Source organism: Bombina bombina, chromosome 12 (genome assembly GCF_027579735.1).
Source record: "Bombina bombina isolate aBomBom1 chromosome 12, aBomBom1.pri, whole genome shotgun sequence".
Taxonomy (NCBI): domain Eukaryota; kingdom Metazoa; phylum Chordata; class Amphibia; order Anura; family Bombinatoridae; genus Bombina; species Bombina bombina.
The window spans coordinates 146,572,621-146,593,206 of NC_069510.1; the positions used below are offsets into that span (position 1 = coordinate 146,572,621).

The 20,586-nt window shown below is 42.4% G+C and overlaps 1 protein-coding gene across 2 annotated transcripts in view; it reads right to left on the bottom strand.

The window, feature by feature from the left end:
• RGS3 (regulator of G protein signaling 3) overlaps positions 1–20,586 on the bottom strand; it is a 1,044,909-nt gene that overhangs the window by 530,792 nt on the left and 493,531 nt on the right. For both annotated transcript variants that reach the window (XM_053695840.1, XM_053695841.1), the window contains one exon: positions 5,026–5,362. In XM_053695840.1, the coding sequence (XP_053551815.1) occupies positions 5,026–5,362 (337 nt within the window). The remainder of the gene's footprint in view (positions 1–5,025; positions 5,363–20,586) is intronic.

The window sequence follows — 20,586 nt, forward strand, 5'->3', positions numbered from 1 at the left end:
GGGCGTTGTCCTTATCAGCCAGTAAGCTTTTACTTGCTGCACTGTAAATGTATTCTGTAATCAGTGCCAGAATATGAAACTAAATGGGTGAAAGAGATGCACACTAGCAATAAATTAGTGGGCGTTGTCCTTATCAGCCAGTAAGCTTTTACTTGCTGCACTGTAAATGTATTCTGTAATCAGTGCCAGAATATGAAACTAAATGGGTGAAAGAGATGCACACTAGCAATAAATTAGTGGGCGTTGTCCTTATCAGCCAGTAAGCTTTTACTTGCTGCACTGTAAATGTATTCTGTAATCAGTGCCAGAATATGAAACTAAATGGGTGAAAGAGATGCACACTAGCAATAAATTAGTGGGCGTTGTCCTTATCAGCCAGTAAGCTTTTACTTGCTGCACTGTAAATGTATTCTGTAATCAGTGCCAGAATATGAAACTAAATGGGTGAAAGAGATGCACACTAGCAATAAATTAGTGGGCGTTGTCCTTATCAGCCAGTAAGCTTTTACTTGCTGCACTGTAAATGTATTCTGTAATCAGTGCCAGAATATGAAACTAAATGGGTGAAAGAGATGCACACTAGCAATAAATTAGTGGGCGTTGTCCTTATCAGCCAGTAAGCTTTTACTTGCTGCACTGTAAATGTATTCTGTAATCAGTGCCAGAATATGAAACTAAATGGGTGAAAGAGATGCACACTAGCAATAAATTAGTGGGCGTTGTCCTTATCAGCCAGTAAGCTTTTACTTGCTGCACTGTAAATGTATTCTGTAATCAGTGCCAGAATATGAAACTAAATGGGTGAAAGAGATGCACACTAGCAATAAATTAGTGGGCGTTGTCCTTATCAGCCAGTAAGCTTTTACTTGCTGCACTGTAAATGTATTCTGTAATCAGTGCCAGAATATGAAACTAAATGGGTGAAAGAGATGCACACTAGCAATAAATTAGTGGGCGTTGTCCTTATCAGCCAGTAAGCTTTTACTTGCTGCACTGTAAATGTATTCTGTAATCAGTGCCAGAATATGAAACTAAATGGGTGAAAGAGATGCACACTAGCAATAAATTAGTGGGCGTTGTCCTTATCAGCCAGTAAGCTTTTACTTGCTGCACTGTAAATGTATTCTGTAATCAGTGCCAGAATATGAAACTAAATGGGTGAAAGAGATGCACACTAGCAATAAATTAGTGGGCGTTGTCCTTATCAGCCAGTAAGCTTTTACTTGCTGCACTGTAAATGTATTCTGTAATCAGTGCCAGAATATGAAACTAAATGAGTGAAAGAGATGCACACTAGCAATAAATTAGTGGGCGTTGTCCTTATCAGCCAGTAAGCTTTTACTTGCTGCACTGTAAATGTATTCTGTAATCAGTGCCAGAATATGAAACTAAATGGGTGAAAGAGATGCACACTAGCAATAAATTAGTGGGCGTTGTCCTTATCAGCCAGTAAGCTTTTACTTGCTGCACTGTAAATGTATTCTGTAATCAGTGCCAGAATATGAAACTAAATGGGTGAAAGAGATGCACACTAGCAATAAATTAGTGGGCGTTGTCCTTATCAGCCAGTAAGCTTTTACTTGCTGCACTGTAAATGTATTCTGTAATCAGTGCCAGAATATGAAACTAAATGGGTGAAAGAGATGCACACTGGCAATAAATTAGTGGGCGTTGTCCTTATCAGCCAGTAAGCTTTTACTTGCTGCACTGTAAATGTATTCTGTAATCAGTGCCAGAATATGAAACTAAATGGGTGAAAGAGATGCACACTAGCAATAAATTAGTGGGCGTTGTCCTTATCAGCCAGTAAGCTTTTACTTGCTGCACTGTAAATGTATTCTGTAATCAGTGCCAGAATATGAAACTAAATGGGTGAAAGAGATGCACACTGGCAATAAATTAGTGGGCGTTGTCCTTATCAGCCAGTAAGCTTTTACTTGCTGCACTGTAAATGTATTCTGTAATCAGTGCCAGAATATGAAACTAAATGGGTGAAAGAGATGCACACTGGCAATAAATTAGTGGGCGTTGTCCTTATCAGCCAGTAAGCTTTTACTTGCTGCACTGTAAATGTATTCTGTAATCAGTGCCAGAATATGAAACTAAATGGGTGAAAGAGATGCACACTAGCAATAAATTAGTGGGCGTTGTCCTTATCAGCCAGTAAGCTTTTACTTGCTGCACTGTAAATGTATTCTGTAATCAGTGCCAGAATATGAAACTAAATGGGTGAAAGAGATGCACACTAGCAATAAATTAGTGGGCGTTGTCCTTATCAGCCAGTAAGCTTTTACTTGCTGCACTGTAAATGTATTCTGTAATCAGTGCCAGAATATGAAACTAAATGGGTGAAAGAGATGCACACTAGCAATAAATTAGTGGGCGTTGTCCTTATCAGCCAGTAAGCTTTTACTTGCTGCACTGTAAATGTATTCTGTAATCAGTGCCAGAATATGAAACTAAATGGGTGAAAGAGATGCACACTAGCAATAAATTAGTGGGCGTTGTCCTTATCAGCCAGTAAGCTTTTACTTGCTGCACTGTAAATGTATTCTGTAATCAGTGCCAGAATATGAAACTAAATGGGTGAAAGAGATGCACACTAGCAATAAATTAGTGGGCGTTGTCCTTATCAGCCAGTAAGCTTTTACTTGCTGCACTGTAAATGTATTCTGTAATCAGTGCCAGAATATGAAACTAAATGAGTGAAAGAGATGCACACTAGCAATAAATTAGTGGGCGTTGTCCTTATCAGCCAGTAAGCTTTTACTTGCTGCACTGTAAATGTATTCTGTAATCAGTGCCAGAATATGAAACTAAATGGGTGAAAGAGATGCACACTAGGCAATAAATTAGTGGGCGTTGTCCTTATCAGCCAGTAAGCTTTTACTTGCTGCACTGTAAATGTATTCTGTAATCAGTGCCAGAATATGAAACTAAATGGGTGAAAGAGATGCACACTAGCAATAAATTAGTGGGCGTTGTCCTTATCAGCCAGTAAGCTTTTACTTGCTGCACTGTAAATGTATTCTGTAATCAGTGCCAGAATATGAAACTAAATGGGTGAAAGAGATGCACACTAGCAATAAATTAGTGGGCGTTGTCCTTATCAGCCAGTAAGCTTTTACTTGCTGCACTGTAAATGTATTCTGTAATCAGTGCCAGAATATGAAACTAAATGGGTGAAAGAGATGCACACTAGCAATAAATTAGTGGGCGTTGTCCTTATCAGCCAGTAAGCTTTTACTTGCTGCACTGTAAATGTATTCTGTAATCAGTGCCAGAATATGAAACTAAATGGGTGAAAGAGATGCACACTAGCAATAAATTAGTGGGCGTTGTCCTTATCAGCCAGTAAGCTTTTACTTGCTGCACTGTAAATGTATTCTGTAATCAGTGCCAGAATATGAAACTAAATGGGTGAAAGAGATGCACACTAGCAATAAATTAGTGGGCGTTGTCCTTATCAGCCAGTAAGCTTTTACTTGCTGCACTGTAAATGCATTCTGTAATCAGTGCCAGAATATGAAACTAAATGGGTGAAAGAGATGCACACTAGCAATAAATTAGTGGGCGTTGTCCTTATCAGCCAGTAAGCTTTTACTTGCTGCACTGTAAATGCATTCTGTAATCAGTGCCAGAATATGAAACTAAATGGGTGAAAGAGATGCACACTGGCAATAAATTAGTGGGCGTTGTCCTTATCAGCCAGTAAGCTTTTACTTGCTGCACTGTAAATGTATTCTGTAATCAGTGCCAGAATATGAAACTAAATGGGTGAAAGAGATGCACACTAGCAATAAATTAGTGGGCGTTGTCCTTATCAGCCAGTAAGCTTTTATTTGCTGCACTGTAAATGTATTCTGTAATCAGTGCCAGAATATGAAACTAAATGGGTGAAAGAGATGCACACTAGCAATAAATTAGTGGGCGTTGTCCTTATCAGCCAGTAAGCTTTTACTTGCTGCACTGTAAATGTATTCTGTAATCAGTGCCAGAATATGAAACTAAATGGGTGAAAGAGATGCACACTAGCAATAAAACAGGCAAGACCAGAGATTTTGCTCTACACTTCAATAAACGTTTTTCTCTTATGTTCCAGCAACACTGGGGATTAAAAAAAGGGACAGTAAAGTCTAAATTAAACTCAAATTGATTGGATAGAAAATGAAATTTTAAACTTATTTCAAATTCACTTCTCTTATCAATGTTGCGTAGTTCTCTTCCTAGCATCTGGCAGCAGTGTTTATAGCAATCTTATACACAGTAGCAAACACTGCTGCCATTGGCCGCTAAAGATACGTGCACGCTCCTGAGCTCCTATCAGCCCACCTAGGTTTACTCTTTAACAAAGTATACAAAGAAAACAAAGCACATTTAACTCCTTGGATGAAAAGCGGCTGCAGCGCGTTACATCTTAATGTGTCACAGAGCTCTTGGGTATTGAAGGGTTAACAATTTCTTTAAATTTCAATCAATGCTTTTAGAGGAACATTAAAAATATGCAACATTAAGTCAGTGACATTTCAAATAGCCAATGTCCCCATAAAATATTAATCACAGTGACGTTTCATAGTATTCCATACTTTACTTTGGTTTATTTTTATTTTAATGACAGATCTGGAGGAATGTTTTACATTTAACAGAAGCTCTGTGCTCAGAGAGTTTGGGTCCAAAGGAACATGGAACCCAATTTGTGTCTTTCTTGATTCAGACAGAGCATAGAATTTTAAACAACTTTATGATTTACTTGCGTTTTCTTCATTCTCTTGGTATCCTTTGTTGAAGGAACAGCAATGCACATGGGTGAGCCAATAACATGAGGCATCTATGTGCAGCCACCAATGAGCAGAAGCTCCTGAGCCTACCTAGGTATGCTTTTCAACAGAGGATACCAAGAGAACAAAACTAATGAGATAAAAGAAATAAATTGGAAAGATGTTTAAAATGTCACGCTCTATCTGAATCCTGTGAGACACATTTCATGTCCCTTTAACCTTAAAAGGCAGACAGATTGAAACATACCTGTGTTCCAGGATTAAGAGGTGCGAGGATGATGTAGTTGGCGTCTGTGGTGGAGGACGCGCGTGATAATGAAGGAAGGGTATTCTGGCCTTTTTTTGCTTCACTTTTCGTCTCCCAGTTGTTCAGAAGCAGCCTCCCTGATTCATCGTACATCACATGACAGCTCTGCCGCTGCACAGCTCGGACAGACCGGCTTGTTGTTTTCTCTCGCTTTGCAGGCTGGGACTGGAGATCGGAGGAGGACTTACAAGATGACCTTCGGACCATACTCTCCAACCCAGGTTTTATTTGTGGGACAATTCGCCATACCAGAAGTGTAATCTCTCCATGGCACTTCCTGAAAAAGAGCAAGTAATGATTGTATGGGTTATATGAACCTCAGAGCTACCTCATTCTGCAGCACGTCAGAGTAAATATTAACTGTATAAATATGCAACTGGTCTCCTGTCTGATAGTTGTACCTCATTACATGCGACTCAATATCTATAAAACAATCCTAAGAAAAAGGTTATAATGAAATGTAAAATTATACAACAGGTCTAAAAGGTACAGTTTCAGAGAGAAATGTGTTAGTATTTTTTATTCTTGCACTGTTGCTTGCATATGGGTTAAACACAGAGTCAGCTCCAGAAAAGCAACGCACTACTGGGAACTAGCTAAGCATATCTGGTGAGCCAATGCCAAAAGGCATATATGTGCAGCCGCCAATCAGCTAGCTCCCAGTAGTGCATTATTGCCCCAGGGCATATTTAGGGATGCTTTTCAATAAAGGATACTGTTGTTCTGCACAGAGAATTCTGCCAGCCGGGTGGCATTATGAAGTAGACAGGCAAGTGCAGATTATACTTTGCAATATAACAACAGTTTCTTTTCTTTTTTTTTTTTTTTTTTTCAAATAATTTTTATTGAGGTAACAATTCAAATATAAACATACACTGCAAAACAGCATGGCAACACGCCTATATGACAAACAATAATATTGGAGCATCCCACACAAGAGGCATGTCTTCTACATATCAACCAGACTTTGGTTTCAGCTTATAAGGGAATTTGTCTAGCCATGTATAATACCTCATTTTACTTTTATACATATTCATGTGGACAAATAACATACCAAACATATGCCGCAGTCCTTGGGCCTGACATCAGTAAAAGAAAAAATGTCAAATAGGAATGGTTAGGCCTACAATTGTCCATATTTTCTATAACAGGATATATAAAAAAGGATATGGCTCCGTCTTCACAGGTTGATGCATTAAAGTACAGATTTTACATATGAATATATTAACATGGACACAACAAAACAAAACAAATGTTAGGCATAAGACCTGATTTTCGTATCCCATCTCTAAGGAAAAAGGCATAGGTCTTCGTGTGTCCATAACGTAAATAACAAGCAATAAATATGATGATCTAAATTAGAATCTGAAGTATATAAATATGCTATGTCTAGGGCGCCTGCCTAAGTTAAACTACAATAAGTAATTTCAGTGAGCTTAAATTATACAATCTCAAGGCACCCTACTAACAAGGGGAGCAAGTAATACATGGATATCAATATATATAGCCCCTCACCATATTTTTTTTTTTTTTTAATTGCTTCTAAATCTGATAGGCCACTCATGGGCCTTATACTCAAATATATAGCCAAACATTATGGCACAGAGGATAAATTCACAGCATGCAAATAGATTCGTCACAGTACAGCAATAAGTTTTTGGGGGAACAAATCTTCAATATCTGATAGGCCACTTAAAGACCATATATTCAGTTCAGTACCAGCTGCAGTAAATAACTTGGGGCACTACAACACAGGAGAAAGTATATACATAAACCCCATATAGCTAGTGACCACTCTCGGACTACTAAACATATTAACCTCCTAGAGATGCTAGATATAATAATGCACTAGTGGAGGGGTATTTACAGGACCCTATATAGGTCTTGGCAGAATGTAAATGCTATGACTATTGTCATCTTAGAGAAGTCTATGAGACCCTGGCATACCCCGCGCAGACCACAAACCTAAGTCTGAAGATATATTGCTATATAGCCAAGTGGAGGCATCAAATCTTTGGCCCCAAAATAGGTAACTGTGCCTTTAGAGCACATATCTAAATAAGCAGTGAGTCACACGCATGGTTAATAAAAATACACAGTATAATCTTTACGCTGAGATCATAGAAGGAGGCCCTACATATAAGATGTATGGTATTGCATCCTCCCATATACACATTATAGCATATTTACATTGTAGGCTGAATTTATTACCTGCAGGATACATAGCATTAGCAGTACTCAAATGAATCGGTTAACAAGTATGCTGGAAATGCAGGCCTCTATTAAGCCTGCAGTATAACACATATGAATTAGGTGTGGAGGACTGCCTCTCATCAAACAAATATAGCCCCTTTGTCTCCTAAAAAGATCCCAAGCTCTGTTAAATGTTACTATCCTGCTAATAAACTGGGGATTAGGCAAATCTGTCTCGGCTAACCCACTTATATGTATAGAGGCCAAAGTGACCCCAGACCCAGGGGCACAACTGTGTTAAGTACATTAATAATATCTCAACCTCATGTTTAGCAGTTCTCAGGGCAATGCATATACTTCAAGATCGGGAGAGGGGCTAGATCCAGCCTAGCAGTCCAGAAGCAACCGTTGTGCCTTTTACTTTACCCAACCCCAACTCTTGTGTCGATATTCAAATCCAGAGGGCCTCCGGGTATCTGCCGCTTCCCTGTGGGAGCCGGATCTATCATATCCTCCAGCGTGTGCCACAAACCTAGGCCGCAGCCCCCGCAGAGAACCAGGACAGCAGGACCAGAGTTAGTTGTCAGCTCCAGACGCTCCTCCGCAGAGCCGAACGCTGGGGAGCCGGCCGGTCTCCCCCACGAGTCCAAGGATGCAGTGTTAGCCTGGATGTCTCCAACTGAGCGACCGCCATGAACCTCAGCAGTTTCTTGTGTGCTAGCGACAGCCGCTGTCGTCGCAACTGTCTCTATCTCAGGTAAATCCTTTGCTGTGGGAGATCCCGGGTGAGTGACGTCTCCCTTCTCCAAAAAAGTGGCTCCGGTCAGTGTGCTCTTGTCCTGCGGCTGTGGATCACCGCTCAGAGGGCATGGAGCTGCCACCCCCGCCATATTGAGCTTGCAAGGCTGTTCCAAAGGGGCCTCAATTAATTCAATGAGGCGATCAAATCTGCGGAGCATCTGCTGCTCAGATTTAACAAATAGATCCTGTAGTTTAGAGTAGAAGTCCTCCTCCATGCTGGGAATGTTGAACAGAGAATCACTATTTTCTCTGGATACCCGGTTTCCCGGGGGGGAGCTGAAGTCCCTCTCCTTAGGAGCCGCCAGGGACATTCAGCGGGAATGGAAGCATAAAAGCCGGCCTTTTTATGGTTCAGCACCCTGGGTAGTGATATGGGTAGCGCTTGCTGATTGGTGGCTACATTTAGTCACCAATCAGCAAGTGCTACCCAGGTGGTCCGGCTCCTAAGCTTACCTTAGCGAACAAAGAAACATTGATAATAGGAGTAAATTAGAAAGTTGCTTAAAATTGCTGCTCTGAATCATGAAAGACAAAATTGTGGATTTCATATCCCTTTAAAGCTATCCAAAGCACAAATTAATAGCATCATTTAACAATGTCATAATAATGTATTCAGCATGTGACCTTATTTTAGCTTAAAGGGACAGGAAACCCAAACATGTTCTCTCATGATTTAGGTAGAACGTTAAATTTTACACAACTTTCCGGTTTACTTCGATTATCAAATTTGCTTAATTCTCTTGGTATTATTTGTTGAAGGAGCAGCAATGCACTACTGGTTTCTAACAGAACACATGGGTGAGCCAATGACAATCAGTATATATATGTAGCCACCAATCAGCAGCTAGAACCTAGGTTCTTTGCTGCTCTTGAGCTTACCTAGATAAACCTTTCAGCAAAGGATAACAAGAGAAGGAACCACATTAAATAGAAGTAAAATGGAAAACAGAATTTATGCTTACCTGATAAATTACTTTCTCCAACGGTGTGTCCGGTCCACGGCGTCATCCATAACTTGTGGGAATATTCTCTTCACCAACAGGAAATGGCAAAGAGCACAGCAAAAGCTGTCCATATAGTCCCTCCTAGGCTCCGCCCACCCCAGTCATTCGACCGACGGACAGGAGAAAAACAGGAGAAACCATAGGGTGCCGTGGTGACTGTAGTTAAAGAAAGAAATTCATCAAACCTGATTAAAAAACCAGGGCGGGCCGTGGACCGGACACACCGTTGGAGAAAGTAATTTATCAGGTAAGCATAAATTCTGTTTTCTCCAACATTGGTGTGTCCGGTCCACGGCGTCATCCATAACTTGTGGGAACCAATACCAAAGCTTTAGGACACGGATGAAGGGAGGGAGCCAATCAGGTTACCTAAACGGAAGGCACCACGGCTTGCAAAACCTTTCTCCCAAAAATAGCCTCCGAAGAAGCAAAAGTATCAAATTTGTAGAATTTGGCAAAAGTGTGCAGGGAAGACCAAGTCGCTGCCTTACATATCTGATCAACAGAAGTCTCGTTCTTGAAGGCCCATGTGGAAGCCACAGCCCTAGTAGAGTGAGCTGTGATGCGTTCGGGAGGCTGCCGTCCGGCAGTCTCATAAGCCAATCGGATGATGTTTTTCAGCCAAAAGGAAAGAGAGGTAGCAGTAGCTTTTTGACCTCTCCTCTTGCCAGAATAAACGACAAACAGAGAAGACGTTTGTCTGAAATCTTTTGTTGCTTCTAAATAGAACTTTAAAGCACGAACTACATCTAAATTGTGTAACAAACGTTCCTTCTTTGAAACTGGATTCGGACACAAAGAAGGCACAACTATTTCCTGGTTAATATTCTTGTTGGAAACAACCTTTGGAAGGAAACCAGGTTTAGTACGCAAAACAACCTTATCTGAATGGAACACCAGATAGGGCAGATTACACTGCAGAGCAGATAACTCAGAAACTCTTCTAGCAGAAGAAATAGCAACCAAAAACAGAACTTTCCAAGATAACATCTTGATATCTATGGAATGTAGAGGTTCAAACGGAACCCCTTGAAGAACTGAAAGAACTAAATTCAGACTCCAGGGAGGAGTCAAAGGTCTGTAAACAGGCTTGATCCTGACCAAAGCCTGAACAAAAGCTTGAACATCTGGCACAGCTGCCAGTCGCTTGTGTAACAAGACAGATAAAGCAGAAATCTGTCCCTTTAGAGAACTCGCTGATAATCCCTTATCCAAACCTTCTTGAAGAAAAGAAAGGATCCTAGGAATTTTGATCTTACTCCATGAGAATCCCTTGGATTCACACCAACAGATATATCTTTTCCATATTTTATGGTATATTTTTCTAGTTATAGGTTTTCTGGCTTGTACCAGAGTATCGATCACAGAATCCGAAAACCCACGCTTAGAAAAAATCAAGCGTTCAATTTCCAAGCCATCAGCTGGAGGGAAACTAGATTTGGATGTTCGAATGGACCTTGTACAAGAAGATCCTGTCTCAAAGGTAGCTTCCATGGTGGAGCCGATGACATATTCACCAGGTCTGCATACCAAGTCCTGCGTGGCCACGCAGGAGCTATCAAGATCACTGAGGCCCTCTCCTGTTTGATCCTGGCTACCAGCCTGGGAATGAGAGGAAACGGTGGAAACACATAAGCTAGGTTGAAGGCCCAAGGCGCTACTAATGCATCCACTAGAGTCGCCTTGGGATCCCTGGATCTGGACCCGTAGCAAGGAACCTTGAAGTTCTGACGAGACGCCATCAGATCCATGTCTGGAATGCCCCATAATTGAGTCAACTGGGCAAATATCTCCGGGTGGAGTTCCCACTCCCCCGGATGGAATGTCTGACGACTCAGATAATCCGCCTCCCAGTTTTCCACTCCTGGGATATGGATCGCAGATAGGTGGCAGGAGTGATCCTCCGCCCATTTTATGATTTTGGTCACTTCTCTCATCGCCAGGGAACTTCTTGTTCCCCCCTGATGGTTGATGTAAGCAACAGTCGTCATGTTGTCTGATTGGAATCTTATGAATCTGGCCTTCGCTAGTTGAAGCCAAGCCCTGAGAGTATTGAATATCGCTCTCAGTTCCAGAATGTTTATCGGGAGAAGAGACTCTTCCCGAGACCATAGACCCTGAGCTTTCAGGGAGTCCCAGACCGCGCCCCAGCCCACTAGACTGGCGTCGGTCGTGACGATGACCCACTCTGGTCTGCGGAAGCTCATTCCCTGGGACAGGTGATCCTGGGTTAGCCACCAACGGAGTGAGTCTCTGGTCTTCTGATCTACTTGAATCACTGGAGACAAGTCTGTATAGTCCACATTCCACTGTTTCAGCATGCACAGTTGTAATGGTCTTAGATGAATTAGCGCAAAAAGAACTATGTCCATTGCTGCAACCATCAACCCTACTACTTCCATGCACTGAGCTATGGAAGGTCGTGGAACAGAGTGAAGAACTTGACAAGCGTTTAGAAGTTTTGACTTTCTGACATCTGTCAGGAAAATCTTCATTTCTAAAGAATCTATTATTGTCCCCAAGAAAGGAACTCTTGTCGACGGAGACAGGGAACTTTTTTCTATGTTCACCTTAGATCCGTGAGATCTGAGAAAGGCCAGAACAATGTCTGTGTGAGCCTTTGCCTTTGAAAGAGACGACGCTTGTATCAGAATGTCGTCCAAGTAAGGTGCCACTGCAATGCCCCTTGGTCTTAGAACCGCTAGAAGGGACCCGAGTACCTTTGTGAAAATCCTTGGAGCAGTGGCTAGCCCGAATGGGAGAGCCACAAACTGGTAATGTTTGTCCAGAAAGGCGAACCTTAGGAACTGATGATGATCTTTGTGGATAGGAATATGTAGATACGCATCCTTTAAATCCACGGTAGTCATAAATTGACCCTCCTGGATTGTAGGCAAAATCGTTCGAATAGTTTCCATTTTGAACGATGGCACTCTGAGAAATTTGTTTAGAATCTTTAAATCCAGAATTGGTCTGAAGGTTCCCTCTTTTTTGGGAACTACAAACAGATTTGAGTAAAACCCCAGTCCTTGTTCCACAGTTGGAACTGGGTGTATCACTCCCATTTTTAACAGGTCTTCTACACAATGTAAGAATGCTTGTCTCTTTATTTGGTTTGAAGATAAGTGAGACATGTGGAACCTTCCCCTTGGGGGTAGTTCCTTGAATTCCAGAAGATAACCCTGAGAAACTATTTCTAGTGCCCAGGGATCCTGAACATCTCTTGCCCAAGCCTGAGCGAAGAGAGAGAGAGAGTCTGCCCCCTCCTAGATCCGGTCCCGGATCGGGGGCTACTCCTTCATGCTGTTTTGGTAGCAGCAGCAGGCTTCTTGGCCTGCTTACCCTTGTTCCAGCCTTGCATCGGTTTCCAAGCTGGTTTGGTTTGCGAAGCATTACCCTCTAGAGGCTGCAGAGTTGGAGGCCGGTCCGTTCCTGAAATTGCGAAAGGAACGAAAATTAGACTTATGCTTGGCCTTGAAAGGCCTATCTTGTGGGAGGGCATAGCCCTTACCCCCAGTGATGTCTGAGATAATCTCTTTCAATTCAGGCCCAAAAAGGGTTTTACCCTTGAAAGGGATATTAAGCAATTTTGTCTTGGAAGATACATCCGCTGACCAAGACTTTAGCCAGAGCGCTCTGCGCGCCACAATTGCAAACCCTGAATTTTTCGCCGCTAATCTAGCTAACTGCAAAGCGGCATCTAAAATAAAGGAATTAGCTAACTTAAGTGAGTGAATTCTGTCCATAACCTCCTCATACGGAGTCTCTCTACTGAGCGACCTTTCTAGTTCCTCGAACCAGAACCACGCTGCTGTAGTGACAGGAATAATGCACGAAATAGGTTGCAGGAGGTAACCTTGCTGTACAAAAATCTTTTCAAGCAAACCCTCCAATTTTTTATCCATAGGATCTTTGAAAGCACAATTATCCTCGATAGGAATAGTAGTGCGCTTGGCTAGTGTAGAAACTGCCCCCTCGACCTTAGGGACTGTCTGCCATAAGTCCTTTCTGGGGTCGACCATAGGAAATAATTTCTTAAATATAGGAGGGGGGACAAAAGGTATGCCGGGCTTCTCCCACTCCTTATTCACTATGTCCGCCTCCCGCTTGGGTATAGGAAAAGCGTTGGGGTGCCCCGGAACCTCTAGGAACTTGTCCATCTTGCACAATTTTTCTGGAATGACCAGGATGTCACAATCATCCAGAGTAGATAGCACCTCCTTAAGCAGTGCGCGGAGATGCTCTAACTTAAATTTAAATGTCACAACATCAGGTTCAGCCTGTTGAGAAATTCTACCTGAATCAGAAATTTCCCCATCTGACAAAACCTCCCTCATGGCCATTTCAGATTGGTGTGAGGGTATGACAGAGCAATTATTATCAGCGCCCTCCTGCTCTACAGTGTTTAAAACAGAGCAATCGCGCTTTCTCTGAAATGCAGGCATTTTGGATAAAATATTTGCTATGGAGTTATCCATTACTGCCGTCAATTGTTGCATAGTAACAAGCATTGGCGCGCTAGAAGTACTAGGGGTCTCCTGTGTGGGCAAAACTGGTGTAGACACAGAAGGAGATGATGTAGAACTATGTCTACTCCCTTCATCTGATGAATCATCTTGGGCAACTTTACTATCTGTGGCAGTACTGTCCTTACTTTGTTTGGACGCTATGGCACAATTATCACACAATCTTGAAGGGGGAGACACATTGGCTTCCATACATACAGAACATAGTTTATCTGAAGGCACAGACATGTTAAACAGGCTTAAACTTGTCAAGAAAATACAAAACCGTTTTAAAACAAAACCGTTACTGTCTCTTTAAATTTTAAACAGGGCACACTTTTTTACTGAATATGTGAAAAACTATGAAGGAATTGTTCAATTTTAACCAAATTTTCACCACAGTGTCTTAGCATTCAAAGCACTGCACCCCAAATTTCAGACCTTTAACCCTTAAAATGACGAAACCGGAGCCGTTTACAGTTTTAAGCCCTCTACAGTCCCAGCTACAGCCTTTGCTGCGACTTTACCAAACCCAGGGGGGTATACGATACCAAATGAAGCTTTTCAGGAACCTTTTCAACTATTTCCAGACCCACACACATGCAGCTGCATGTCCTGCTCTCAAAAGTAACTGCGCAGTAATGGCGCGAAAATGAGGCTCTGCCTACTACATAGAAGGCCCTTTCTGACTGGGAAGGTGTCTAAACTAGTGCCTGATGTAAAAAAACGTTCCCCAAAGTTATAAAGTGTGAATTTCAACATCAAGCTGTATAAAATGCCCAAATAAAGCAATCGAACTAGCCCATAAAAGTGTCTACCAGTTTTATAGTCCATATTAAGCCCTTTATTCTGTTTGAGACTAAGAAAATGGCTTACCGGTCCCCATGATGGGGAAAATGACAGCCTTCCAGCATTACACAGTCTTGTTAGAAATATGTCTAGTCATACCTTAAGCAGAAAAGTCTGCCAACTGTTTCCCCCAACTGAAGTTACTTCATCTCAACAGTCCTATGTGGAAACAGCAAACGATTTTAGTTACTGCTGCTAAAATCATATTCCTCTCACAAACAGAACTCTTCATCCTTTTTCTGTTTCAGAGTAAATAGTACATACCAGCACTATTTTAAAATAACAAACTCTTGATAGTAGAATAAAAAACTACAACTAATCACCACATACTCTTCACCATCTCCGTGGAGATGCTGCTTGTTCAGCGGCAAAGAGAATGACTGGGGTGGGCGGAGCCTAGGAGGGACTATATGGACAGCTTTTGCTGTGCTCTTTGCCATTTCCTGTTGGGGAAGAGAATATTCCCACAAGTTATGGATGACGCCGTGGACCGGACACACCAATGTTGGAGAAAGCTGTTTAAAATCACATGCTCTTTCTGAATCATAAAAACATAATTTATGCTTACCTGATAAATTCCTTTCTTCTGTTGTGTGATCAGTCCACGGGTCATCATTACTTCTGGGATATAACTCCTCCCCAACAGGAAATGCAAGAGGATTCACCCAGCAGAGCTGCATATAGCTCCTCCCCTCTACGTCAGTCCCAGTCATTCGACCAAGAATCAACGAGAAAGGAGTAACCAAGGGTGAAGTGGTGACTGGAGTATAATTTAAAAGATATTTACCTGCCTTAAAACAGGGCGGGCCGTGGACTGATCACACAACAGAAGAAAGGAATTTATCAGGTAAGCATAAATTATGTTTTCTTCTGTTATGTGTGATCAGTCCACGGGTCATCATTACTTCTGGGATACCAATACCAAAGCAAAAGTACACGGATGACGGGAGGGATAGGCAGGCTCATTATACAGAAGGAACCACTGCCTGAAGAACCTTTCTCCCAAAAATAGCCTCCGAAGAAGCAAAAGTGTCAAATTTGTAAAATTTGGAAAAAGTATGAAGCGAAGACCAAGTTGCAGCCTTGCAAATCTGTTCAACAGAGGCCTCATTCTTAAAGGCCCAAGTGGAAGCCACAGCTCTAGTGGAGTGAGCTGTAATTCTTTCAGGAGGCTGCTGTCCAGCAGTCTCATAGGCTAAACGTATTATGCTACGAAGCCAAAAAGAGAGAGAGGTAGCAGAAGCTTTTTGACCTCTCCTCTGTCCAGAATAAACGACAAACAGGGAAGAAGTTTGGCGAAAATCTTTAGTTGCCTGCAAGTAGAACTTGAGGGCACGAACTACATCCAGATTGTGTAGAAGACGTTCCTTCTTTGAAGAAGGATTTGGACACAAGGATGGAACAACAATCTCTTGATTGATATTCCTGTTAGTGACTACCTTAGGTAAGAACCCAGGTTTAGTACGCAGAACTACCTTGTCTGAGTGAAAAATCAGATAAGGAGAATCACAATGTAAGGCTGATAACTCAGAGACTCTTCGAGCCGAGGAAATAGCCATTAAAAACAGAACTTTCCAAGATAACAATTTTATATCAATGGAATGAAGGGGTTCAAACGGAACACCCTGTAAAACGTTAAGAACTAAGTTTAAACTCCATGGCGGAGCAACAGCTTTAAACACAGGCTTGATCCTAGCTAAAGCCTGACAAAAGGCCTGGACGTCTGGATTTTCTGACAGACGCCTGTGTAACAAGATGGACAGAGCTGAAATCTGTCCCTTTAATGAACTAGCTGATAGACCCTTTTCTAAACCTTCTTGTAGAAAGGACAATATCCTAGCGATCCTAACCTTACTCCAAGAGTAACCTTTGGATTCGCACCAGTATAGGTATTTACGCCATATTTTATGGTAAATCCTTCTGGTAACAGGCTTCCTAGCCTGTATCAGGGTATCAATAACCGACTCAGAAAAACCACGTTTTGATAAAATCAAGCGTTCAATTTCCAAGCAGTCAGCTTCAGAGAAGTTAGATTTTGATGTTTGAATGGACCCTGTATCAGAAGGTCCTGTCTTAGAGGTAGAGACCAAGGCGGACAGGATGACATGTCCACTAGATCTGCATACCAAGTCCTGCGTGGCCATGCAGGCGCTATTAGAATCACTGATGCTCTCTCCTGTTTGATTTTGGCAATCAATCGAGGAAGCAGCGGGAAGGGTGGGAACACATAAGCCATCCCGAAGTTCCAAGGTGCTGTCAAAGCATCTATCAGAACCGCTCCCGGATCCCTGGATCTGGACCCGTAGAGAGGAAGTTTGGCGTTCTGGCGAGACGCCATGAGATCTATCTCTGGTTTGCCCCAACGTCGAAGTATTTGGGCAAAGACCTCCGGATGAAGTTCCCACTCCCCCGGATGAAAAGTCTGGCGACTCAAGAAATCCGCCTCCCAGTTCTCCACTCCCGGGATGTGGATTGCTGATAGGTGGCAAGAGTGAGACTCTGCCCAGCGAATTATCTTTGATACTTCCATCATTGCTAGGGAGCTTCTTGTCCCTCCCTGATGGTTGATGTAAGCTACAGTCGTGATGTTGTCCGACTGAAACCTGATGAACCCCCGAGTTGTTAATTGGGGCCAAGCCAGAAGGGCATTGAGAACTGCTCTCAATTCCAGGATGTTTATTGGAAGGAGACTCTCCTCCTGATTCCATAGTCCCTGAGCCTTCAGAGAATTCCAGACAGCGCCCCAACCTAGTAGGCTGGCGTCTGTTGTTACAATTGTCCATTCTGGCCTGCTGAATGGCACCCTGGACAGGTGTGGCCGATAAAGCCACCATAGAAGAGAATTTCTGGTCTCTTGATTCAGATTCAGAGTAGGGGACAAATCTGAGTAATCCCCATTCCACTGACTTAGCATGCACAATTGCAGCGGTCTGAGGTGTAGGCGTGCAAAAGGTACTATGTCCATTGCCGCTACCATTAAGCCGATCACCTCCATGCATTGAGCTACTGACGGGTGTTGAATGGAATGAAGGACACGGCATGCATTTTGAAGTTTTGTTAACCTGTCTTCTGTCAGGTAAATCTTCATTTCTACAGAATCTATAAGAGTCCCCAAGAATGGAACTCTTGTGAGAGGAAAAAGAGAACTCTTCTTTTCGTTCACTTTCCATCCATGCGACCTTAGAAATGCCAGAACTAACTCTGTATGAGACTTGGCAGTTTGAAAGCTTGAAGCTTGTATTAGAATGTCGTCTAGGTACGGAGCTACCGAAATCCCTCGCGGTCTTAGTACCGCCAAAAGGGCACCCAGAACCTTTGTGAAGATTCTTGGAGCCGAAGCCAATCCGAATGGAAGAGCTACAAACTGGTAGTGCCTGTCTAAGAAGGCAAACCTTAGATACCGGTGATGATCTTTGTGAATCGGTATGTGAAGGTAAGCATCTTTTAAGTCCACTGTGGTCATGTACTGACCCTTTTGGATCATGGGTAAGATTGTCCGAATAGTTTCCATTTTGAACGATGGAACTCTTAGGAATTTGTTTAGAATCTTTAAATCTAAGATTGGCCTGAAAGTTCCCTCTTTTTTGGGAACCACAAACAGGTTTGAGTAGAACCCTTGTCCTTGTTCCGACCGCGGAACCGGATGGATCACTCCCATTAATAACAGATCTTGTACACAGCGTAGAAACGCTTCTTTCTTTATCTGGTTTGTTGACAACCTTGACAGATGAAATCTCCCTCTTGGGGGAGATAATTTGAAGTCTAGAAGGTATCCCTGAGATATGATCTCTAGCGCCCAGGGATCCTGAACATCTCTTGCCCAGGCCTGGGCGAAGAGAGAAAGTCTGCCCCCCACTAGATCCGGTCCCGGATCGGGGGCTCTCGGTTCATGCTGTCTTTGGGGCAGCAGCAGGTTTCCTGGCCTGCTTGCTCTTGTTCCAGGACTGGTTAGGCTTCCAGCCTTGCCTGTAACGAGCAACAGCTCCCTCCTGTTTTGGTGCAGTGGAGGTTGATGCTGCTCCTGTTTTGAAATTCCGAAAGGGACGAAAATTAGACTGTCTAGCCTTAGCTTTGGCTTTGTCTTGAGGTAGGGCGTGGCCCTTACCTCCTGTAATGTCAGCGATAATTTCTTTCAAACCGGGCCCAAATAAAGACTGCCCCTTGAAAGGTATATTAAGTAATTTGGACTTAGAAGTAACATCAGCTGACCAGGATTTTAGCCACAGCGCCCTACGTGCCTGTATGGCGAATCCTGAGTTCTTAGCCGTAAGTTTGGTTAAATGTACTACGGCCTCCGAAATGAATGAATTAGCTAGTTTAAGGACTCTAAGCCTGTCCGTAATGTCGTCTAGCGTAGATGAACTAAGGTTCTCTTCCAGAGACTCAATCCAAAATGCTGCCGCAGCCGTAATCGGCGCGATACATGCAAGGGGTTGCAATATAAAACCTTGTTGAACAAACATTTTCTTAAGGTAACCCTCTAATTTTTTATCCATTGGATCTGAAAAAGCACAGCTATCCTCCACCGGGATAGTGGTACGCTTAGCTAAAGTAGAAACTGCTCCCTCCACCTTAGGGACCGTTTGCCATAAGTCCCGAGTGGTGGTGTCTATTGGAAACATCTTTCTAAATATTGGAGGGGGTGAGAACGGCACACCGGGTCTATCCCACTCCTTAGTAACAATTTCAGTTAGTCTCTTAGGTATAGGAAAAACGTCAGTACTCGCCGGTACCGCAAAGTATTTATCCAACCTACACAGTTTCTCTGGTATTGCAACGGTGTTACAATCATTGAGAGCTGCTAAGACCTCCCCTAGTAATACACGGAGGTTCTCCAATTTAAATTTAAAATTTGAAATATCTGAATCCAATCTGTTTGGATCAGAACCGTCACCTACAGAATGAAGCTCTCCGTCCTCATGCTCTGCAAGCTGTGACGCAGTATCAGACATGGCCCTAGTATTGTCAGCGCACTCTGTTCTCACCCCAGAGTGATCACGCTTGCCTCTTAGCTCTGGTAATTTAGACAAAACTTCAGTCATAACAGTAGCCATATCTTGTAATGTTATCTGTAATGGCCGCCCAGATGTACTAGGCGCCATAATATCACGCACCTCCCGGGCGGGAGATGCAGGTACTGCCGCGTGAGGCGAGTTAGTCGGCATAACTCTCCCCTCGCTGTTTGGTGAAATTTGTTCAAATTGTACAGATTGATTTTTATTTAAAGTAGCATCAATACAGTTAGTACATAAATTTCTATTGGGCTCCACCTTGGCATTGGAACAAATGACACAGATATCTTCCTCTGAGTCAGACATGTTTAACACACTAGCAATAAACTTGCAACTTGGTTATAATCTTTTTTAGCAAAAACGTACTGTGCCTCAAAGAGGTACTAAACGATTAAATGACAGTTGAAATAATGAACTGAAAAATAGTTATAGCATCAAACTTTAAACAACACAACTTTTAGCAAAGGTTTGTTCCCATTAGAAAAATAACAATAATTAAATTTGACATAAAAATTACAGAGCAACGTTTTTATTCACAGTCAATATAAAATTCTCACAGCTCTGCTGAGAGAATCTACCTCCCTCTAAAGAAGTTTGAAGACCCCTGAGATCTGTCAGAGATGAACCGGATCATGCAGGAAATATAAGAGTAACTGACTGGAATTTTTTGATGCGTAGCAAAGAGCGCCAAAAACGGCCCCTCCCCCTCACACACAGCAGTGAAGAGAAACGAAACTGTCATAATTAACACCAAACAACTGCCAAGTGGAAAATAATGCCCAAATATTTATTCACTCAGTACCTCAGAAATGTAAACGATTCTACATTCCAGCAAAAACGTTTAACATGATAAATACTTATTAAAAAGATTAGTGACTTTTAACAGAGTAGTTCCGGTGAAATACCATCCCCAGAATACTGAAGTGTATACATACATGTCATTATAACGGTATGGCAGGATTTTCTCATCAATTCCATTCAGAAAATAAAAACTGCTACATACCTCAATGCAGATTCATCTGCCCGCTGTCCCCTGATCTGAAGCTTTTACCTCCCTCAGATGGCCGAGAACAGCAATATGATCTTAACTACTCCGGTTAAAATCATAGTAAAAAACTCTGGTAGATTCTTCCTCAA